General features: G+C 42.4%; 1 protein-coding gene across 2 annotated transcripts in view; it reads right to left on the minus strand.

Annotated features, from left to right (window-relative positions):
- fam193a (family with sequence similarity 193 member A) overlaps positions 1-21,130 on the minus strand; it is a 227,901-nt gene that overhangs the window by 22,456 nt on the left and 184,315 nt on the right. For both annotated transcript variants that reach the window (XM_043704036.1, XM_043704026.1), the window contains exons 15-18: positions 15,533-15,746; positions 14,078-14,341; positions 5,880-6,162; positions 2,519-2,705 (exon numbers count right to left, since the gene is read on the minus strand). In XM_043704036.1, the coding sequence (XP_043559971.1) occupies positions 2,519-2,705; positions 5,880-6,162; positions 14,078-14,341; positions 15,533-15,746 (948 nt within the window). The remainder of the gene's footprint in view (positions 1-2,518; positions 2,706-5,879; positions 6,163-14,077; positions 14,342-15,532; positions 15,747-21,130) is intronic.

Raw genomic sequence — 21,130 nt, forward strand, 5'->3', positions numbered from 1 at the left:
GAAAGAGTTCAGAAAAGATTTACAAGGATGTTGCCAGGATTGGAGGATTTGAGCTATAGGGAGAGGCTGAACAGGTTGGGGCTGTTTTCCCTGGAGTGTCGGAGGTTGAGGGGTGACTTTATAGAGGTTTACAAAATTATGAGGGGCATGGATAGGATAAATAGACAAAGTCTTTTCCCTGGGGTCGGGGAGTCCAGAATAAGAGGGCTGAAGTTTAGGGTGAGAGGGGAACAATGTAAAAGAGACCTTTTTCACAGAGGGTAGTACGTGTATGGAATGAGCTGCCAGGGAAGTGGTGAAGGCTGGTACAATTGCAACATTTAAAAGGCATTTGGATGGGTATATGAATAGGATGAATAGGAAGGGTTTGGAGGGATATGGGCCAGGTGCTGGCAGGTGGGACTGGATTAGGTTGGAATATCTGGTCAGCATGGATGGGTTGGACCGAAGGGTCTGTTTCCATGCTGTACACTTCTATGACTCTACTCCATCCTACGGGAAAGGCCTTTGCTATTCACCTTATCTGTGCTCATGATTTTATAAACCTCTGTCACCCCTCAACCTTCTATGCTTCAGTGAAAAAAATTCCAATCTATTTTTATAACTCAAACCCTCCACTGCCAGCAACATCCTAGTAAATCTTTTCTGAACCCTTTCCAATTTAATAGTATCCTTTCTATAGCAGGCAACCAGAACTGTACATAGTGGGGCCTCCTGTTGAGTACTAATGTCCTATACAAACTCAACATGACATCCCAATGCCTGTACTCAAAGGTCTGAGCAATAACGGCAAGCACGTTAAATGCCTTGTTAATCACCATCTACGCATTCAAATGGGGCATCCACAAAATTTAAAACCATTACAGACTTCACTGAGACAGCCATTTCTTAATCGAAAAATGTTGAGCCAAACTAGGTGAATTTTTCTCAACTAATTTTACTCCATCAAGCTTGAGCCCGAGACTTGTACAACAATCAGTGATAACTGAACCAGATACTTCTTGTAAGAGAACGGAACTGAAGTTGTACCCTCAGTCTGTAAAGGTTCCCCGGTGTACGTTCTCTGTCTAGCCAAGGTCTTGTGCAAACTTCTGAGTTGGAGCCCAGAGCGAATTTTGTTAAAGATTGGTTCTGCGATCACTGAAATGGCTGCACCGGTATCGACCTCCATTACACCAAGGTAACTATATAACCAGATGTTTATTTTGATTGGTTGCGAGCAACATCCAAATCAGATGTAGATGTACTTTCCAGGGTGTGCACTCTCCTGGATACTGGCCTATGAATTCTCTTATTCCACTTCGGTCTAGTGGGATTTTTTTGCTGTTTCCACATACTGGCAGCAGCTACAATGGCTTTCCAGCCTGAATCCTGAAAAAGGGTCAACTGTTCAGCCAAGGCTTGGCTTTGTTTTGCAGGGTTTTGCTGTGGTCTGACCTAAAGCCCCTCTAATCAGAATATGTCCCAAGTGTGGCTATGCAATTGTTCGCACTCAAGTGGTGCTCCCCAAGCTCAGTTGGACTAACAAGGATGTCCACTTCCATTGGAATTCCCTGCAAATGCCTTTGCTCCACTTGCCGCATTTTCCAATGACAAAGCCAGTTATACTGCCTGTTTGAAGTCCACTTGGGCTTCAGCTAGTAGGCGCTTTTACATGGATGCATCATTAACCCCACTCTGGTCACTGAAGTAACTCCAGAGAGATTGGTATCCCATCACCAAGTCACCCCATATTTACACATGGAAAATCTCTAACACTAATCCAGCTCCCTCAGAGCTAGTTCCCAGACTGAACATGATGTCTGACACTGCTGCTCTCATCCATCAGCCACGGCTCCCTGATTGGGGCAGTCAACCTGGTCTAATCAGGAACCCATATTCTAAGGTCCAGCCGGCTAACCACATGACAATCACTACAGTTACTATCCAGAAAACTCTGTTGGAAATGTACCCTATTTCATTGGCTATATAACACAAAGTTGTCATTTGGCACAACTTGTTCATTCCTGACTTTCTGCCACTCCTCCTTCCACTCCTCTTCATGCCACTATCCGCACATGCTTCTATTCCCTTCTCCCTTGCACTTATCTAACTTCCCCTTAAAAGGTCATTATTCCATTTATTCAACATCCTTGACATCTTGAGCTCCACATTCTGTCCAACCTGAGGAAGAAATTCCTTGTTTGATTTTTTTTTTAGTTACATTACAGTCATGGCTGTGATTATTATTATTCTCCCCTACAACAAAAATATTTCTCAACTTTTACAATTGACTTATGTCACTGGCTGGTACAGCACTGCAATTCACACTCATTACAATAATACGAAAGAGTGGCTCTTAACTTATTAAGAGCAAAAAGCAATTCCTTGAGAAAACCCATGCCCTTCTTTTCTGGGGAAACATACAAGGTGCATGTTTGCAAGCATTTGGTGGACCACAGTTGGAACCAAAGGCAGCAGCTCTTGCTGAATCACGATTCCATCTACCCCAAACCACCCAACAGCATGAATCACTCACCCCGCCATGCCCAAAGAATTCACAGTAGCAGCAGTCACAGTATTTTCCTTCCTTCTGATTGGTTGATGTTGAGGTACTAGAGCTGTGTTCAGAGCAGCTATCTTCATCTTGACTCTCCTCACCATCAAACTGCTGATGATCGTACACATTGCTGCTTTCACACGGGTGTCCCTCGCAGTCAGGGTCACTACAGAAGCAACAAATTGCATTTAGATGGGAGATGAACTGAACTCATGAGGATGGGATGAGCAAGAAATACATAAATATGATTTCATTTCTACAAATTCACACAAGTACTTTTCAACTGACATTATTCTCTTAAGCAGCTTGCTTTTATAAGTTCAATGATTGATCTATTATTCAACAAATTATAATTTCTCTTCAATCTCAGCTCCCATGCTCTCAAATTTTGAGCAACATGAAGCATTATTTTTTTCCTCCATTGATGGTGCCAGTCCTGCTGACCTTTATACTTGTTTTTGTTATAGCTCTGAGACACTTGCCGCAAGACTTTTCCTTACTCTTTGCCATTGCAAGTGAGTTAGCAGAAGGCAGTTCCATCTTGTTCCCTCTGTTGAGCCTGTTCTATCATTGAATGATGCTGATCAGGGTGTAAATTCAACTCAGAGTAAACACTCAGTCCCACCTGAGAATTTTTCACCACCTTGTTTACCAAGAATCTATTCTTTTTGGTCTTAAAAACATTCTCAAGGATTCTCTTTCTCGAAAGGTGGTGGTAGCAGAGTTCCAAAGTTTTGAGGCCTCCAAAAAAAAATTCTTATCCTTATTTAACAACTCAGTTCTAAATTCTCCCATAAGATGGATGATCTTCCCCATGTCCATGCTGATAAGCCTCTTCAGGTTACTGTGTTTGAATCAAATCGTCATCTCACCTTCTAGACTCTAGATAGCTAGTACTTTGGAGGGAAAAAAAGTCAAGGTAATCAGGCTAAGTCAGCATGGATTTGTGAAAGGGAAATTGTGGATAAGGCCGTGAGAGCTCAAGAGCTCAACAGGTACCACTGTTGGACTGAGGTAGGCAAAGTTAAAAATCACACATCAGGTTATTGACCAATAAACTTGCTGGACTATAACCTGGTGTTGTGGGATTGTTAACAGACTCTAGATAGGCTAGGCTTATATTCATTAATGCTTCCTTACAAGATATCCCATTAATTTTAGATATCAAAAAAGTAATTCAAATTTGGTCTACTAATGCTCTATATAACTGAAGGATAACTACCCTACATTTGCAATCAATTTCTCTTGCAACAAACTATAACATTTTATTAGCTTTCCTAATTAGTTGCTATACCGGAATACTAGTCTTTCATAATTCATGAATTAAGATTCCCAGGTCCCACTGCATCTCAAAGTTCTGCGTCACTCACCATTTAGAAAATGTGTTTAGTTTTTCTCTTGCCAAAATGTTCAATTTCAAATATTCACATCATACCCCATTTGCAAGATCTTTGCCCTCTCACTTGTCTATCTATAGCCCTTGTAGCCGTATGTTTGACTCATATCTCCTGTTTTTGCTGTTACCAGCAAATTTAACAGCCGTTTCTTGGATCCCTGCATTCAAATTATTTATGGAAATTGTAATATGTTTAAGCTCCAGGCACTGATCCCTGTGGTACAATACTGGTTTTGTTCTGCCAACCATAAAATCTATGCTGACACACTTTGCTGTGAGCTCACTGGTCTGGCTATGCCAATGTGCTATTCCTTACTTTACTAGCTTTTATTTCCTGCAATAAAGCTTGATATAGCACTTCATGAAACATCTTCTGGAAATCTGAGTCGAGTCCGCCCACCATTTCCCTTTTATCCAAAGTACATATTACTTTTTCAAAGAAATCCATTGAATTGGTTAAACACAATTTCCCTTTCACAAATCCATGCTGACTTGGCCTGATTACCTTGATTTTTTTTTCCCCCAAAGTACTAGCTATAATGTCTCCAGCAACAACCTCTAGTATCTACCTTATGGTAAATGTTAAGTTTACTATTTTTTCACATTTGCCTGATTCCTTTTTAAATAATGGAGTCACAATCTTTTGATCTAAGGAAGCTTTCCCTGAATGTAGGGAATTTTGGAAAATTGAAACTAATGCATTATCATCTGCCTGGCCACTTCAGTTAATCCCCAGCTCTAACAATTGATTTAGCACCATTATCCTGGTGATTATAATTTTCTCAAATACCTCTCTTCCTTCCAATTCCTCATTTAAAGTTGTTTGGGGTTTATTACATGTATCCTATATACTGATGAAAAACACTGCTCAATCCATTTGCCATTCTTTATTTACCATTAATTTCTCCAGACTTACTAAGTCAATGTTCACTGTGTTAACTCTTTTCAATAATTAATGATAGAAACTTGTTTTTAATAACTTTCTCTCAGATTCTATTTTTGTGACCTTTATTAACCTTTTGGTCAATCTTCACTCTTTTGTCTAGTCTTCTGACTGATCACTAATGTGTGCAACTAATGGCTTCTCCTTAAGTTAGATATCTTTAACTTCTTTAATTGACCCCTTGAAATGTTACTTTTTTTATATACGATTGTACTTTATCTTAAAATATTCCCTTGAATGTTTGCCACTGCATCTGTGTTGACCAATCTTTTTAACTTAACTTGGCAGCTCAATTTCATTAGCTCTGCTTTCATGCATCTACTTAGTTTAAAATAAGAGTCTTGGACCCACTTTGCTCTCCCTCAGCTCTGCTGTTCAGTGAGACTTGCTGTTGCTCCATAATACAATTAGACACTTCTATGTTTAAATTTTTGTATTTCAGTCAACTTAGCAACCTTGGTCTCTCAGAATTGTCTTTGTGCACAACAAATTATGTAGGTAAATGTAGGAAATAATTAATGTATTGCATAATGCCACAGGGCAGTAATGCAGTGTTGCTGGTGGTACTGGGTGAGACAGGAGTCACAGGACCACTTACCATTCATCTGAACCAAATAAACTGACAACTCATCCAAAAGGTGGCATGACTAACAATGTAGCTCTCCCTCTGCAGTGCATAAGAGTAGTCTGCATCATCTATCAAGATTGTTTGTTTATCAATATTTGGGAACAAGACTTTGGTGACTGCCTAATTTACATAAAGAAAGTAGAATGAAATCAGGATCAATGCTACCTCCACCATTCTAACATCAGCTGCTGGCAGAGGACAGCAAACTTCTTGGGTGAATGCAACTCAGCATTCAATTACTCAAGGCATTTAATTATTCAACAGGAAATTTACATAAATGTTAGATACATTTTGTTCCAGAGCTGCTTTGCACAACACATTACATGAAGATGCTTCACTGAAACGGAAATAAATAACAGGAAGAAATACTCACCTGCAGACACTGGCTGAAGCACTGACTGAACCTTCTGTCGTTGCTGTAGGGGCAGCAGTTGAGGTGGGACAGAGTCCAGAATGGGGATCGACAAAACCTGGAGCAGTTGAAGCTGTCTTTGGAAAAGGCGAAGTCACAAGGTTAGACATGTGAGGTGCAGAGGCAGGGGACAGCGGCGTGGGTGTGAGAGATGGAAGAGATGTTAAACCTGTGGGGCTATTCCTCGGTGCGACTGGTGTGGGATGTCTGTGATCTTCTTTACCTAAACTGTGGAACACTTCACCTGTGCCAAAAGCAAAACAAAAAACTGTCAACATCTTGACTTAGCACCATCTGAAATGTAAATACCCAACAGCTTTTGTCGATGCATTGCCTCAATTACATAAACATTTCAAAAACGTGCTGTTCTTTTGCAACAGTTTCTTTTTTTTAAGCTTAGAAAAGCTCATAGCATTTGCCTCCCATATTAATTTTTTCCCAAGCAACACTGTCTGCATCTCAACTTTCAGTTGACCTAGTTTAGGAGTCAGGCTATATTCAAGTGTTCAAAATTTTGAAAGAATTTGACAAGGAGTAGTTGATCAAGATCTATCCTATGGAGAAGGCAGAACATAAGTGGACATTCATTAACTCCCCATTTTAAGCTGCCACATTCAGCACTGTTTTTCTTTAGTACCAGATATTTTAGATATGACTTGGAGGTGCTGGTGTTGGACTGGGGTGGACAAAGTTAAAACTCAGAATCAAAAAGTTACAGAATCAGTGTCAAGATTAGAATGGTGCTGGCAAAGCACAACAAGTCAGGCAGCATCTGAGAAGCCGGAAAATCGACGCTTTGGACAAAAGCCCTTCATCAGGAATTGACGTTTGCCCGAAATGTCGATTTTTTTGCTCCTTGGATGCTGCCTGATCTGCTGTGTTTTTCCAGCACCACTCTGATCTTGACTCCAATCTCCAGCATCTGCAGTACCCACTGGCCAGGTGCTGGCAGGTGGGACTAACTGGGTTGGGATATCTGGTCAGCATGGATGAGTTAGACTAAAGGGTCTGTTTCCGTGCTGTACATCTGTGACTCTGTGACTTTTGCCTTGTACAGATTCAGTGCCTGCTTGCCTACCTGAATGTCCTACATACACAATGCTCCTGAACAGAGCTGAATTCCAGATGTGGATGAAATTGATTGCCCCTTGACATCAAGGCCATGTTTGACCTTAATTTGACATGAAGGAGCCCTAGCAAAACAGGAATCAGTGGGAATTAGATGGAAAGCTCTTCATTAGTTGAAGTCATATGTGACACAAAGAAAGATGGCTGTGATTGCTAGAGGTCAATTAGCACAGAGTCAGGACATCTGTGCAGGAGTTCCTCAGGATCAGCCAAACACCTTCAGTTGCTTTATCAATAACCTTTCCTTGGTCATAAGGTCACGAGTGGGAATGTTCACTAATGATTGTACTATGCAGCATCATTTGTGACTCCTCAGGTACTGAAGTAGTCCATGGCCAAATACAGCAAGACCAGGACAATTTCCAGGTTTGGGCTGACAAATGGCAATTAACATTCACGTCACACAAGTTCCAGGCAATGAGCAGCTCCAACTGGAGCAAATCTAACCATCGTCCTTTGATATCCAATGACATTTTCATCACTGAATTCTTCATAATTTCTGAAGATTACATTGTATCTTGCTAAACCAGTTCAGTTTATGATCAAAGTTATGCCAACCATACCTAATCAGCCCCTGGCTTTCAAAGTGCATGTAAACCCTGTCTCTCAGAATCCCCTCCAACTCAGTGACATCAGGCTCACCGGTCTGTAGTTGCTTGGCTTTTTCTTGCAGCCTTTCTTATACAATGGCAGAATATTTGCCACCCCCGATCTCCCGATACCTCATCCATGGCTGTAATGATATAAATATCTCTGCTAGATGCCTTGCAATTTCTTCCCTAACTTCCTACAATGTCCTGGGAGACCCTCAAACAGGTTAAAGCGAGTTAACTACCTTTATGTGTTTTAAGACCTCCAGCACCACCTTTTCTGTAATGTGGACTCTTTTCAAGACATCAGTATTTATTTCCCAGAGTTGCCCAATTTCCTAGTCTTTGTCCTCAATAAATACAGACGTAAATGATTAGTTTAGGGTCTCACCGATCTCCTATGGTTCCACTTATAGATGGCCTCATCAATCTTTAACTGTCCCTATTCTCTCCCTAGTTACTCTTTTGCCCTAAATAATAAGCATACTGGAGAGAGGAGCATTAAGGAAAAAATGATGGGAACCTGTTAAAAAAGTGCAAAGGGAATCATGATAGATTTAAATCTACACGTAGGCTCTAAAAATCAGGTATGCAAAACCAGCTTGGATGCAGAGTTCATGGAATACTTTTGGGACTGTTTCTTAGAACAGCATGTTCTGAAGCAGACTACATCAGACCTCATATATAACAAAGAGTGTCTTTGCTATAAAGATTATAAATTCTGTTTCAGAAACCATACTATGATTTAATACTCCATTCCGTTTGAGGGAGGGAGGAATGGATTTGAGACTAGTATTAATAACTTAAACAAAGACAACAATGAGACCATGAAACCAGAGCAAGAAAAAGTGAATTGGCAAATCAGATTAAATGTTGGGTTGAAAGAAACGCAATAATAGACTGTTAATGGATATTTCAGAGTACACAGAATAGATACAATCCAATGAGTAAGAAAAATTCCAAGGGATGAACCCACCATCCAAATTCAACTAGAAAGATTAAAGACAGTGTCTACCACAAAGTAAAAGTATACAATCTGCAAGGAGAGGTGGCAGATCAGAAGTTTGCACTTTTTAGGTTATGTCCAAGGAATAACTAAAAATTTACAAAGGAAAACATAATTGCACAAGAGAAAGGGCAGTACAGTGGCTCAGTGGTCAGCACTTCTGCCTTACAATGCCAGGGATCCGGGTTCGATTCAAGCGACTGTCTGAGAAACTTGCACATTCTCCCAATGTGTGCGTGGGTTGCCTCCCACAGTCTAAAGATGTGCAGGCTAGGTGGATTAGCCATAGAAAATAGAGTAGGGAGCTGGATCTAAGTGGGAAAGTGTGAAGTTGACCATTTTTGACATGAATGAAAAGGAGAATAACATCTACATGGTTAGAAATTGCAGAGCTCAGAGATGCAGAGGGATCTGGGTATCCTATTACATGAATTGCAGAAAGCAATTACACACACAAAGTAATTAGGAAATCTAATAGAATGCTATTATTTATTGCAAAGGAAACTGAACACAGAAGTAGGTTATGCTTCAGTCAGACAGGGCACTTGGTGATACCACATCAACAGTACTGCTTCACCATCAAGCCAGCAGATAAAGGGGGTGCAGTGGTAGTTTGGTGCACTGACTTCTACATCGCTGATGCCAGACGCCAACTCGAAGACACCTCCTCCTACCGCCCTCTCGACCAAGACCCCACCGCCCCCATCACCAAACCATTATCTCCCAGACCATACAGAACCTCATCACCTCAGGAGATCTCCCACCCACAGCTTTCAACCTCATAGTCCGGGAACCCTGCACCGCCCGATTCTACCTCCTTCCCAAGATCCACAAGCCGGACTGCCCTAGCTGACCCATTGTCTCAGCGTGCTCCTGCTCCACCGAACTCATCTCCACCTACCTATCCCCCCGGTCCAGGAACTCACCAAATACGTTAACCCACACCTTCCACCTCCTCCAAGACTTCAGTCTCCCCAGTCCCCAACGTCTCATCTTCAACATGGACATTCAATCCCTCTACACCTCCATTCACCATGACCAGGGCCTCCAAGCCCTCTGTTTCTACCTCTCCTGACATCCCCAACAGTACCCTTCCACTGGCACACATTTGTTTGGCTGAATGGATTCTCACCCTCAACAATTTCTCCTTCGAATCCTCCCAGTTCCTCCAGACAAAAGGGGTAGCCATCGGCATCCGTATGGACCCCAGCTATGCCTGTCTCTTTGTCGGCTACGTAGAACAGTCCATCTTCCATAGTTACACCAGCACCACTCCCCACCTCTTCCTCCGCTACGTTGATGACTGCATCGGCAGCACCTCGTGCTCCCACGAGGAGGTTGAGCAGTTCGTCAACTTCAACATATTCCACCCCGACCTTAAATTCATCTGGACCATCTGACACCTCCCTCCCCTTCCTGGACCTCTCCATCTCCATTAATGACAACCGACTTGACACTGACATTTTTTTTTTTACAAACCCACCGACTCCCACCCTATCTCCTGCAAAAATGCTATCCCATATTCCCAATTCCTCTGCCTCCGTCAAATCTGCTCCCAGGAGGACCAGTTCCACACTAGGTGGCCTCCTTCTTTAGAGACCGCAATTTTCCTTCCCACGTGGTTGAAGATGCCCTCCAATGCATCTCATCCATATCCCGTACCTCCGCCCTCAAACCCCACCCCTCCAACTGTAACAAGGACAGAATCCCCCGGTCCTCACCTTCCACCCTACCAATCTTCGCATAAACCCCTGACATTTCCGCCACCTCCAAATGGACCCCACCAGGGATATATTTCCCTCCCCACCCCTTTCCGCAAAGACCGTTCCCTCCGTGACTACCTGATTAGGTCCACGGCCCCCCAACAACCCACCCTCCCGTCCTGGCATCCTCCCCTGCCACCGCAGGAATTGTAAAACCTGCGCCCACACTACCTCCTTCCAAGGCCCCAAAGGAGCCTTCCACATCCAAAGTTTCACCTGCACATCCACCTACGTCATTTGTTGTATCTGTTGTCCCGATGCAGTCTTTCTACATTGGGGAGACTGGATGCCTTCTCGCAGAGCGCTTTAGAGAACATCTCCGGGACACCCGCACCAATCAACCTCACTGCCCCTTGGCCTAACATTTCAACTCTCCTCCCACTCTGCCGAGGACATGCAGGTCTTGGGACTCCTCCACTGCTGCTCCCTCACCAGCCAACGCCTGGAGGAAGAATGCTTCATCTGCCGCCTCGGAACACTTCAACCCCAGGGCATCAATGTAGATTTCACCAGTTTCCTCATTTCCCCTCTCCCCACCTTACCCAAGTTCCTAACTTCCAGCTCAGCAGTGTCCTCATGACCTGTCCTACTTGCCAATCTCCCTTCGCACCTATCTGCTCCACCCTCCCCTCTGACCCTTCACCTTCATCCCCACCCCATCCATCCATTGTACTCTTTGCTACCTTCCCCCACCCTCCTCTCTGACCTATCACCTCCATCCCTACCACCATTCACCTACAGTACCTCTTTGCTACCTTCTCCCTAGCCCCACCTGCCCCCAATTATCTCTCCACCCTGGAGGTTCCCTGCCTCCATTCCTGACGAGGAGCTTTTGCCAGAAATGTCAGTTTTCCTGCTCCTCGGATGCTGCCTGACTTGCTATGCTTTTCCAGCACCACTCTAATCCAGACTGTGTACAGTACTGGTCACCTTAACGGAAGGTTGTAAATACATTGCGCAAAATTTTCAATAAAGTTTACCAGACAGGAATGAGTGGATATGAGGAAACATTGGATACATCTGGAGTTCAGAAGAGACAACTTGTTTGAACATATAATCCTGAGGGATCTTAATAAGGTCATCATAGAGAGGAATAAAGGACGTGGGATCACTCGTTTATATTAGAGAGGAGGCACAATTTTTGCTCTAGAGGGACTCTCTTGAAAAGGTGACAAGAGCAGAGGTAGATAAACTCTTGCTCAGCAATGGGGTGAAAGGTTATAAGCAGTAGGCAGGAATGTGGATTTGAGGTTACAATCAAATCAGCCATGAAGATCAAAGTATTACCTTCAAACCAGACCATTAAGAGTTAATTGCTCAGGGCAATGAGCAACTGAAGCAAAGTGGAAAGATATATGAAAATAGGCTTGATGCAAATAACATGCCTTTTTTGACCAGGAGATAACTACATATCTTTGATTGGTTATGGGAACTTGTTTTTTGTGTAGTTAACATGGAACCACCTGGAGAGGTTTTCAACTTATTTTCTCCACAATGGAATATCTGGAAGTAAAGTGTTACAAAACTGGGATTCATGATCTTAGATTGCAAAAAGAGTTAAATATTAATATTCGCCCCATTCATCAGACTTTTCATCCTCAGTCTGGGACTCATGAAAATTGTGCCTGGAATCTGAGATATGGCTCAGAGTGCCACCGTCACCAAACAGATGGGTGGTACAGTGGCTCAATGGCAAGCAATGCTGCCTTACAGCACCAGGGACCTGGGTTCGATTCCTGCCTCGGTTGACTGTCTGTGTGGAGTTTGCACATTCTCCCCGTGTCCGTGTGGGTTTCCTCTGGGTGCTCTGGTTTCCTCCCACAATCCAAAGATGTGCAGATCAGGTGAATAGGCCATGCTAAATTGCCCAAGTGTTAGGTGCATTAGTTGGAGCTAAGTATAGGGTAGGGGAGTAGGTCTGGGTGGGTTACTGTTTGGAGGGTCGGTGTGGACTTGGGCCAAATGGCCTGTTTCCATACTGTAGGGAATCTAGTCAGATAGTAGGCTGTGCGGGACTCACTTAGATAATTGATTCACTCAGTTATTTGCATATGTCTCTAATATACATCAAGTAGATTAAGCTAATAAATTTGCTTCATATTGAAGTGCACGTGTTTTTTGTAATCATTTTGACCAGACCCTTGGGCAGCACGGTGGCACAGTGGTTAGCACTGCTGCCTCACAGTGCCTGAGACCCGGGTTCAATTCCCGCCTCAGGCGACACTCTGTGTGGAGTTTGCACATTCTCCCAGTGTCTGCGTGGGTTTCCTCCAGGTGCTCCGGTTTCCTCCCACAATCCAAAAAAAGAATGTGCAGCTTAGGTGGATTGGCCATGCTAAATTGCCCATAGTGTTAAGTGAAGGGGTAAATGTAGGGGAATGGGTCTGGGTGGGTTGCGCTTCGGTGGGTCGGTGTGGACTTGTTGGGCCGAAGGGCCTGTTTCCATTCTGTAAGTAATCTAATCTAATCTAACCCATGAGGTACTTTTAGCCTAACAAAGCCTTCTGGTGCCAAGCGGCTTACTCCTGCTCCTTGTCTGTTTGTAAACAAAAACTGAAATAATTAGCAAACCATCCTTTTTGAATGAGAATGATGACATTGACAGATAAGTACTGGTTAGAAGTCTGGGAAAAAGTGCCTGACTTCCTGGCACTTTTTACCTACTGCTGAGTGTGCACGCAGATCCTTGGTTTAAAGCAAATCTGCTTTGGTGCAGTCCAAGTTTTAAAAAAATTGTTCAGAGTGTGGGCGTCAACTCTTTGGTCAGCATTTACCGTCCATCCCTAATTGCCCAGAGTCACCAAAATTCCTGTGGGTCTGCAGTCACAAGGGACAGATCAAGTAAGGACAACGGATTCCTTCCCTGAAGGATGTAAGAGAACAAGATGGATTTTTCCAACAATCAACAACGATTTCATGGTCATCATTAGATTCTTAACTGCAAATATTTTTTATTGACTTTAAATTCCATCATCTGCCATGGCAGGATTCAAAGCTGGGTCCCCGAATTACTACTTTCATGATAGTAGCACCAGGCCATCTCCTCCCAAGTCAAGAAATTAGATTATGTTCAAATCTTTGGAGTGGGGCTTGAACACAATCCCTCAGCAAGAGCCACAGCTATAAAGTGCACAAATATCTAACATCAATAAGGTGAGATCATTGTAGCCCTCTTCCCAAAAGGAATACTCTCTCGAGTGGATACATTTATTAATCTTCAAAGTTAACTGATCTAAACAGTTGAACTTTGGGATGGCAAGAGAACACTACATTTACAGGAGGAAAGCACTGGACTTAGCTGCAGAAACTTCAGTTGTCAAAAATATTTTTAAAAATCATAATTCTGGAAATATTATGGGGACCTGCCCAACACTTCTGGAAATGGAACCTAGCAAGTAGCAAACCTATCAAGAAATTAGACCAATGACCAAAAGAAGGAAAACAAGACAACAAATTATGCTCATTGCAATAATATCAATAACAAAAAATGAAATCTCTGTAGATATGATCAGCTAAAGGCATTCTTCTGTACAACACTGACTGATTAAATCCAAACACACTGGAAGATACATTGGATAAAAGAACATTTAGAAAGGACACCTGTGTAAATTTGATGTGTCAAATAATTTGGCTTCACCTGAAGTGAAACTACATTGAATAGGTTGGCTTTACCTAGCGACGTTGGTCTTTTGGATGAAACCTTAAATTGATTGGAGCTAGATTGTACAGTTGTGGCTGTTGATGAGACAGAGGAGGTGGCTGAGGATGTTGCCATGATGACTTTATTTGTTTCCACAGAAGGAGGGGTGTTGTAGAGACATTTTTTCCTAGATGTGGGCTTTTTCTCCTTGGTGTCCGTGACAGCTGTTTCTGCGCTCGTTGTGGGGGGAAGTGCTTCGGGCCTAATCTCTGGGAGTGGTGGCCCCAACATATCACCTATAGTAAATGAGAAATGTAGATGGTAATTACTGCAAACTTATCTTCTGCCTTTACTAAATTACCTTGGACCTGTAGTACCTTCACAAGGACCATAATTTCAGACCATACTTGGATCATGTTAATATTATTCCAGTTTTTTTAAGTAAGGTATTAAATTCATCTGTCCTCCGTCAGTAAAGCGTCATCTAGCAGGCTGATAAAGATGCAGGCAAGACTTTGAACCACTGATTTTGTCAGAACATCTATGTATGGACATATCAAAGTCTTTTGAGAATATTTTGACCAGCTCCTTGGGTGTTTAGGCGTACAACGATATTAAATGGGTGAACCAAATTTGCTGAGACAAGTATTCAAGGTGACAATGTTCTCATGCAGCTTGCTAGTTGACTTTCAGAACAGGTGAGAAAATACCAGAGCTGCCCTCCAGCCACACAGCTGGTATGTTGCCAATTCACTCTTCTGCAAAGAGGTGACAAGCCCATCTCATAACTAGAATCACCACAGTTGAATTGAACTCTCTTTTCACAGGTCTAACGCTATTGGCAGTGCACTTAAGTAGGAGGGAAATAGACTAATTTCACACAAGGAGCAGGATTCTGCAAAGTACAAACTCAATGAGGTTAGCTACAATCATAATTGTGTCGGGAAGAATTTGGTGATTAGCGTGCATTTCTGAACACAGACATTTTGTCCATTTTCATCTTACACATGAGAATTCATAAAAATACCAATAAAAAATTAAAACTTTATGGAAATAACCTGTCTTTATATGAAAGGATAGCATTGACTCATTGGTAGATGCGCTGCCGGAGAATATGACAGTTGGATATAAGCTTCCCAAACTTAACATGCACATGACCCTTATGGCTCAAGGAATTTCATTCCTTCATCCTGGACTGGATTTAAACACGCAATAAAGAATTATCTGACACATTTACAGACAGCTGGGAACGGGCAGTTTTGAAAAAGGTAAGGGATGCAATCAATTAGATTTTTTGTTCAAAGATACCAGAATAGCATTTAGAAATTTCAAAGTTACTGCTTTAGAATCAAAACTATAGTATTAAATTAATGCTGCCTTCTGAAAAGTCAAGCAGCAGCAATTCATAGGACAGTGCCAAAGAGTGACCAAAATTAAAGGGTTTCTTTTCTCTTAAGTTAATTGAAATATGAAGTGCAGCTCCTTACCAGATAATGTTTCTGGTAGAAAAGCAGCAGGGTTCCACGGCTTATCCCCATTGATTAACTCTGATCCCCACAGACTTGCCAATTTATGGGATGTAAGCAGTGGGTTGTTCCAGTCTGTACTACCAAAACAACTTGGATAGATGTGGTCCTGCAGGGAAGCATTGAACACCTGATGTTTGCTCGTATGATTGGGAGGTGGGGCTGATGGAAGAGCCTGCAAAGGAAAGCAAAATTAGACAGTTATAATTAATTACACCATGGCACTGTGTTGAGACCCAGTACTCTACATTATATAGAGGAAAGACTCATTATTGATAATGGTTCTGAACAAACATGTTTTGTAATATAATTACTAAAGAGAGAAACACAACACTTCAGACAGAAAAAATGTCAAGTTTCAGCTGTCAAAGGTTAGCAGCATTCTTGCTTCAACGCACAAGGTTCTGAGGTTTTAAATATTCAGTGGGTGTGGATTTCACCGCTTGACTGAACAGTGAATGCCCACCCTCCCATGCCCTCAAGGTCTTGCTGGCGCCTTCTTGAACTGCTGTAGTATATTTGGTGTAGGTACATCCACAATACTATTAGGAAGGGAATTCCCAAATATCTGACATCATACAACAGCGATGTATTTCAAGTCTGGATTGTGACTGCCTTGGGAATACCACCTGCAAGTTACTATCCATGTACCTGCTGTCCTTGTCCTTCTAGATGATCGTGGCTATAGGTTTAGTAGGTACAGACTAATCAGCATTGGTGAATTTCTGCAGTGCATCTTGAAGATGGTACACACCCCTGTTATTGAGCAGTCGTAGGTCATGAATATTTGTGGAATTGGTGCCAACTAAGTGGTCTGTTTTATCCTGGATGGCATCAAGCTTCCTGAGCGCTGTTGGAGCTGCACTCATCAGGCATAATCCTGACTTGTCCTATAGATGGGGGACATGCTTTAGCATGTCAGCGGTTGAGGTTATTCACTGTAGGATTCCTACACTCTGACTTGCTCTGGATGTAGGTTTGCTCACTGAACTAGGTTTATTTTCAGACATCTTCAGTCAGCCTTTGAATGAAGCACTAGTGGTTCATAATTTATATGTTTGCTTCTCCTTGGGTTGCTGATGTCATTTCCCATGGTGACATCATTTCCTGTTCTTTTTCTCAGGGAGTGGTAAATAGAATCCAAGTCAATGTGTTTGTTGATAGAGTTCTGGTTGGATCATCAAACGTCTGAAAACGAACCTTCCAGCTCAGTGAGCAAACATACATCCAGAATCTCAACCTGAACCTCAATTTTCTCAAAACTCACTCTGACCCGTTCTTGTGGCTGTAGTATTTCCATAGCTTGCCCAGCTCAAGTCTGGTCAATTGCTATTATATGTCAAGTGAAGGGGTTATTATTAAAATATTCTCTCTTGTTGATGATCATTGGTGCTATACAAATACCAGACAATATTACCTGCCACTTTTCTGCCCAAACCTGAATATTGTCTAGACCTTGCAGCATTTGGCCATTGACTGTTTCAGTTTCAGAGGAGTCACAAAACAGTGCTCAATACTGTAAACATCAGTTAGTATTTCACTTCTGACCTTATGATGAAGGGAAAGTCATTGATGTAGCAGCTGAAGACAGTTGGACGAAGGACATTACCTTGAGGAATTGCGCAGAGATGTCCTGGAGCTGAAATGACTGACATACAACTATTTTCATTAGTGCTAGGTATGATTCCAACCAGCTTTGAGTATTCGCACTGAACTTAATTTTGCTTCACCTCCTTGTTGCCCTACTTGGTGAAATGATGACCTTATGTCAAGGGCAGTTACCTTACCTCACGACTAAGGCTGCAATAAAGTCAGGGGCTGAGTGACACTGGCAGAATTCAAAAATGAAAATTAATGATTAGATTAGATTAGATTAGATTTAGATTAGATTAGATTAGATTACTTACAGTGTGGAAACAGGCCCTTCGGCCCAACAAGTCCACACCGACCCGCCGAAGCGTAACCCACCCATACCCCTACATTTACCCCTTTACCTAACACTACGGGCAATTTAGCATGGCCAATTCACCTGACTTGCACATCTTTGGACTGTGGGAGGAAACCGGAGACCCCAGAGGAAACCCACGCAGACACGGGGAGAACGTGCAAACTCCACACAGTCAGTCGCCTGAGGCGGGAATTGAACCCGGGTCTCTGGCGCTGCGAGGCAGCAGTGCTAACCACTGTGCCACCCACAATGAGCAGGTGACTGCAAAGCAAGTGCTGCTTGATAGCAATATTCTTGACCACTTCCATCACTTTGATGATGATCGAGAGTAGACTAATGGGGCTGTGGTCAGCTAAGTTGGATTTGTGCTGCTTTACGTGTACAGGACTACCAGGTCAATTTTCCACTTGCCAGGTAGATGCCAGTGTTGTAGCTATATAACGCTTAGATAGGGGCACAGCAAGTTCTGGAGCAAGAGTTTTAGTCAGGGTTTTTCAGAGCCCCTACCCCTTGAAGAAATGCCTTCTTCAGTTTCTTAATATCATACTGAATTAATTTGGCTGAAGATTGGCATCTAAAATTATAGGGATCTCTGAAGAAGGTTGAGATGAATCTTGGGACATCTGGCTGAAGAATGTAACAAATGAGTCAGTCTGATCTTTTGTACTGATGGATATGCTCCCCCATCATTGAGGATGGGGACACTTGTGCAGCTGCCATCTCTTCCAGTGAGTTGTTTAATTATTCACACCATTCACAACTGGATGTGGTAGAACTGCAGAGCTTTGATCTGATCTGTTGATTATGGAATTGCTTAGCTTGTCTACCACTTGCTACTTATGCTGTTTGGCATGCAAGTAGTCCTGCTTTGTAACTTCACCAGGTTGACACCTCACTTTTAGCTACACTTCGTGCTGTTTCTGGTATGCCTTCCATCACTCTTCTTTGAATCGGGACTGATCGCCTGGCTTGGTGATAATGGCAGAGTGGGGGATATGCCAGGCTATTGGTAGCAGATTGTGTTTGAGTACAATTCTACTGTTGCTGATGCCCGACAGTACCTATGTCCAGTCTTGAGTTGCAATATCTGTTTGAAATCCTATTCTGTGGGGTGATACCCTTTATCACCATGTGGGACCATCTTCAATAAGATTCTTACTATTAGTGACACAGACAGGCTAGCAGGCTGATTAGTGAGGATGAAGTCAAGTATATTTTTCCCTCTTGTTGATTCCCTCACCACCCTCAGTCTAGCAGCAGCCATGTCTTTTTGGATTTGACCAGCTCAGCAAGTAGTGAGGTTAGGCCACATGTAATGATGGACACTGATGCCACGACCCAGAACATATTCTATGCCCTTCCCACCCCAAATAGCTTCCAAGTGGCGTTCAACAAGTAAAAGCACTAATTCATCAGCTGACTGGAAGGTGTACATGGTAATCAGCAGAAAGTTTACCTGTCAATGTTTAATTGAACACCATAACACTTCATAGGGTCTGGAGTAATGCTGAGGATTCCCAAAGTAACCCGCTCCCATATACATCATTGCACTGCTACCTCTATTGGGTCTGTCCTGCTGGTGGGACAGGTCATACCCACTAATGGCACCTGAGACACTAAGGTACAATTCTCAGAGCATGACCATGTTTTGTTATCATTTGAGTAGTTTGTCAGATAGCTCTCCCAATTTTGGCTTTAAACCTTAGGTGTTACAAAGAAAAACTTCACAAGGTTGACAGAGCCGAGTGTGCTGCTGTTGTTTCCAGTGTTTAGGTGCTGTTCCTGTATGATACATTTTCTGACACTTTTTTGTGGTTATATTACAACTGAATGGCTTGTTAGACCATATCAGAGGTAAGTTAAGAATCAACCACAGTGCTCTGAATCGAGAGAAACATGTAGGCTGGGCAAGACCAGTTAAGGATGGCAGATCTCCATTCCCAAAAAGACAACTGTGAATCAGATGGATTTTCACAACAATTGGCAATGGTAATATAGTCATTTGACCACCTGCTGTGGTGTAATTTGAGTTCAGTCCCCCCAGAGCATGATTGGCATTCTGGATTAGCAATCTAGTGACATCACCAATATACTACTGCCTTTGGCAAAGTTCCACCTCATGACTTCAGCACAGAAATCACAATCGTCATCCCAGTGCAGTTCTGTGCGAGTCCTGCAATGTTACAGTTATGATCTTCAGGTGAGACATTAATTTGAGATCATATTATTTGCTTGGGAGCTAGCTTCCATGGCACTATTCTGAAGAGCAGAAGTTCTCAGGTGTGCTGCTCACACTTTGTCCTTCAATCAACTTACAAAAGGAGAGATCTGGTCAGTATTACTTTGCTGTTCGTGTGAGGTTGCTATGAGCAAGCCAGCTACTGTGCTTCCTACAGTGCAGCAGTGATTACACTTCAAACGCATTTAGATGGCTATAAACTGCTTTGCATAGAACCCCAACAAATACATTATTTTTCTTTGAAGTGCAGTCAATTATGTAAGGAAGTGAAAAAGTCACTTTATGCACATCAAGACAGCAATGAGATATCTAACAGTTAATCTAAGTTACATGTTGTCAGAAGATCATTGGCCAGAACATGCAAGGAACAGATTGCTCTTTAAATGGTGCAACAGGTATAACACCTGGCCTGAGCTCTTGCAAAAAATCTGTCTCTCTCTCTCTCTCTCTCAATGCATCACTTGTGCAAGATTGCACTGGGGTACCAATCTCAATTTATCAGTTTTTACTATTTCTTTACCCTTGCTGACTAAACTACATCTGCTTGCTATTCCTATTTATCCCAAAGGAACACCCATTCTTTCCAATAGTGCTCCAACACTGGAGACCATTCAATCTCGAGCTTATTCTGCCATTCACAGAGATCATGTTTGATCTGTATATTAACTCTATCCACGCACCAGAGTTCTACATGCTTTTCTAAATTTGGTGCACAAACATTGGCTGATAATAGATTAAAAATAAATTAAGTTTGGTCTACATATTTTTGTGGGAGAGGGTTCCACACTTCTCAAACTTTGGGGGAAAGAGTGTTTCCTAACTTCTCCTGAAAGACGTGGCTTTAATGTTGTTTTTCCCTTAATCTAGGCATCCTCGATCAGTAAGAAAAACTTGGATCCTCATTTGGAATTCATTTCAGAATCCTAAAACATCAAATGGATCTTCAGCCTTCCAAATTCCAAGATGTACAAACAGGGTTTAATGATCACTCCCCATAATCTAACTTTCATCACAATTCCTTCGGATTCCAATGGGAATTCATACATTACACAGGTACATGTATAGCATTTGGATAACTGCCCTCTCTGCCCACTAAGTTAATGTGTTTCAAATGATTTTCCTTAAAGCGAGAGACAGGATGACAAAGATACTAGGAACAGAAAAGATAGATGTGCAGTCTTCAGCCACGTATCAATGGGGAGTTTCAGCTGTTTGCCCAAACAAAGAACAAAATCAGTTACAAAAATCATACAGCGTAGAAACAGACCCTTTAATCCGACTTATCCACACTGACAAAACATCCCAATCTGACCTAGTCCCATTTGCCAGCATTTAGCTCATATCCTTCTAACTTCTTCCTATTCATGTACTT

Source organism: Chiloscyllium plagiosum, chromosome 2, assembly GCF_004010195.1.
Source record: "Chiloscyllium plagiosum isolate BGI_BamShark_2017 chromosome 2, ASM401019v2, whole genome shotgun sequence".
NCBI lineage: Eukaryota > Metazoa > Chordata > Chondrichthyes > Orectolobiformes > Hemiscylliidae > Chiloscyllium > Chiloscyllium plagiosum.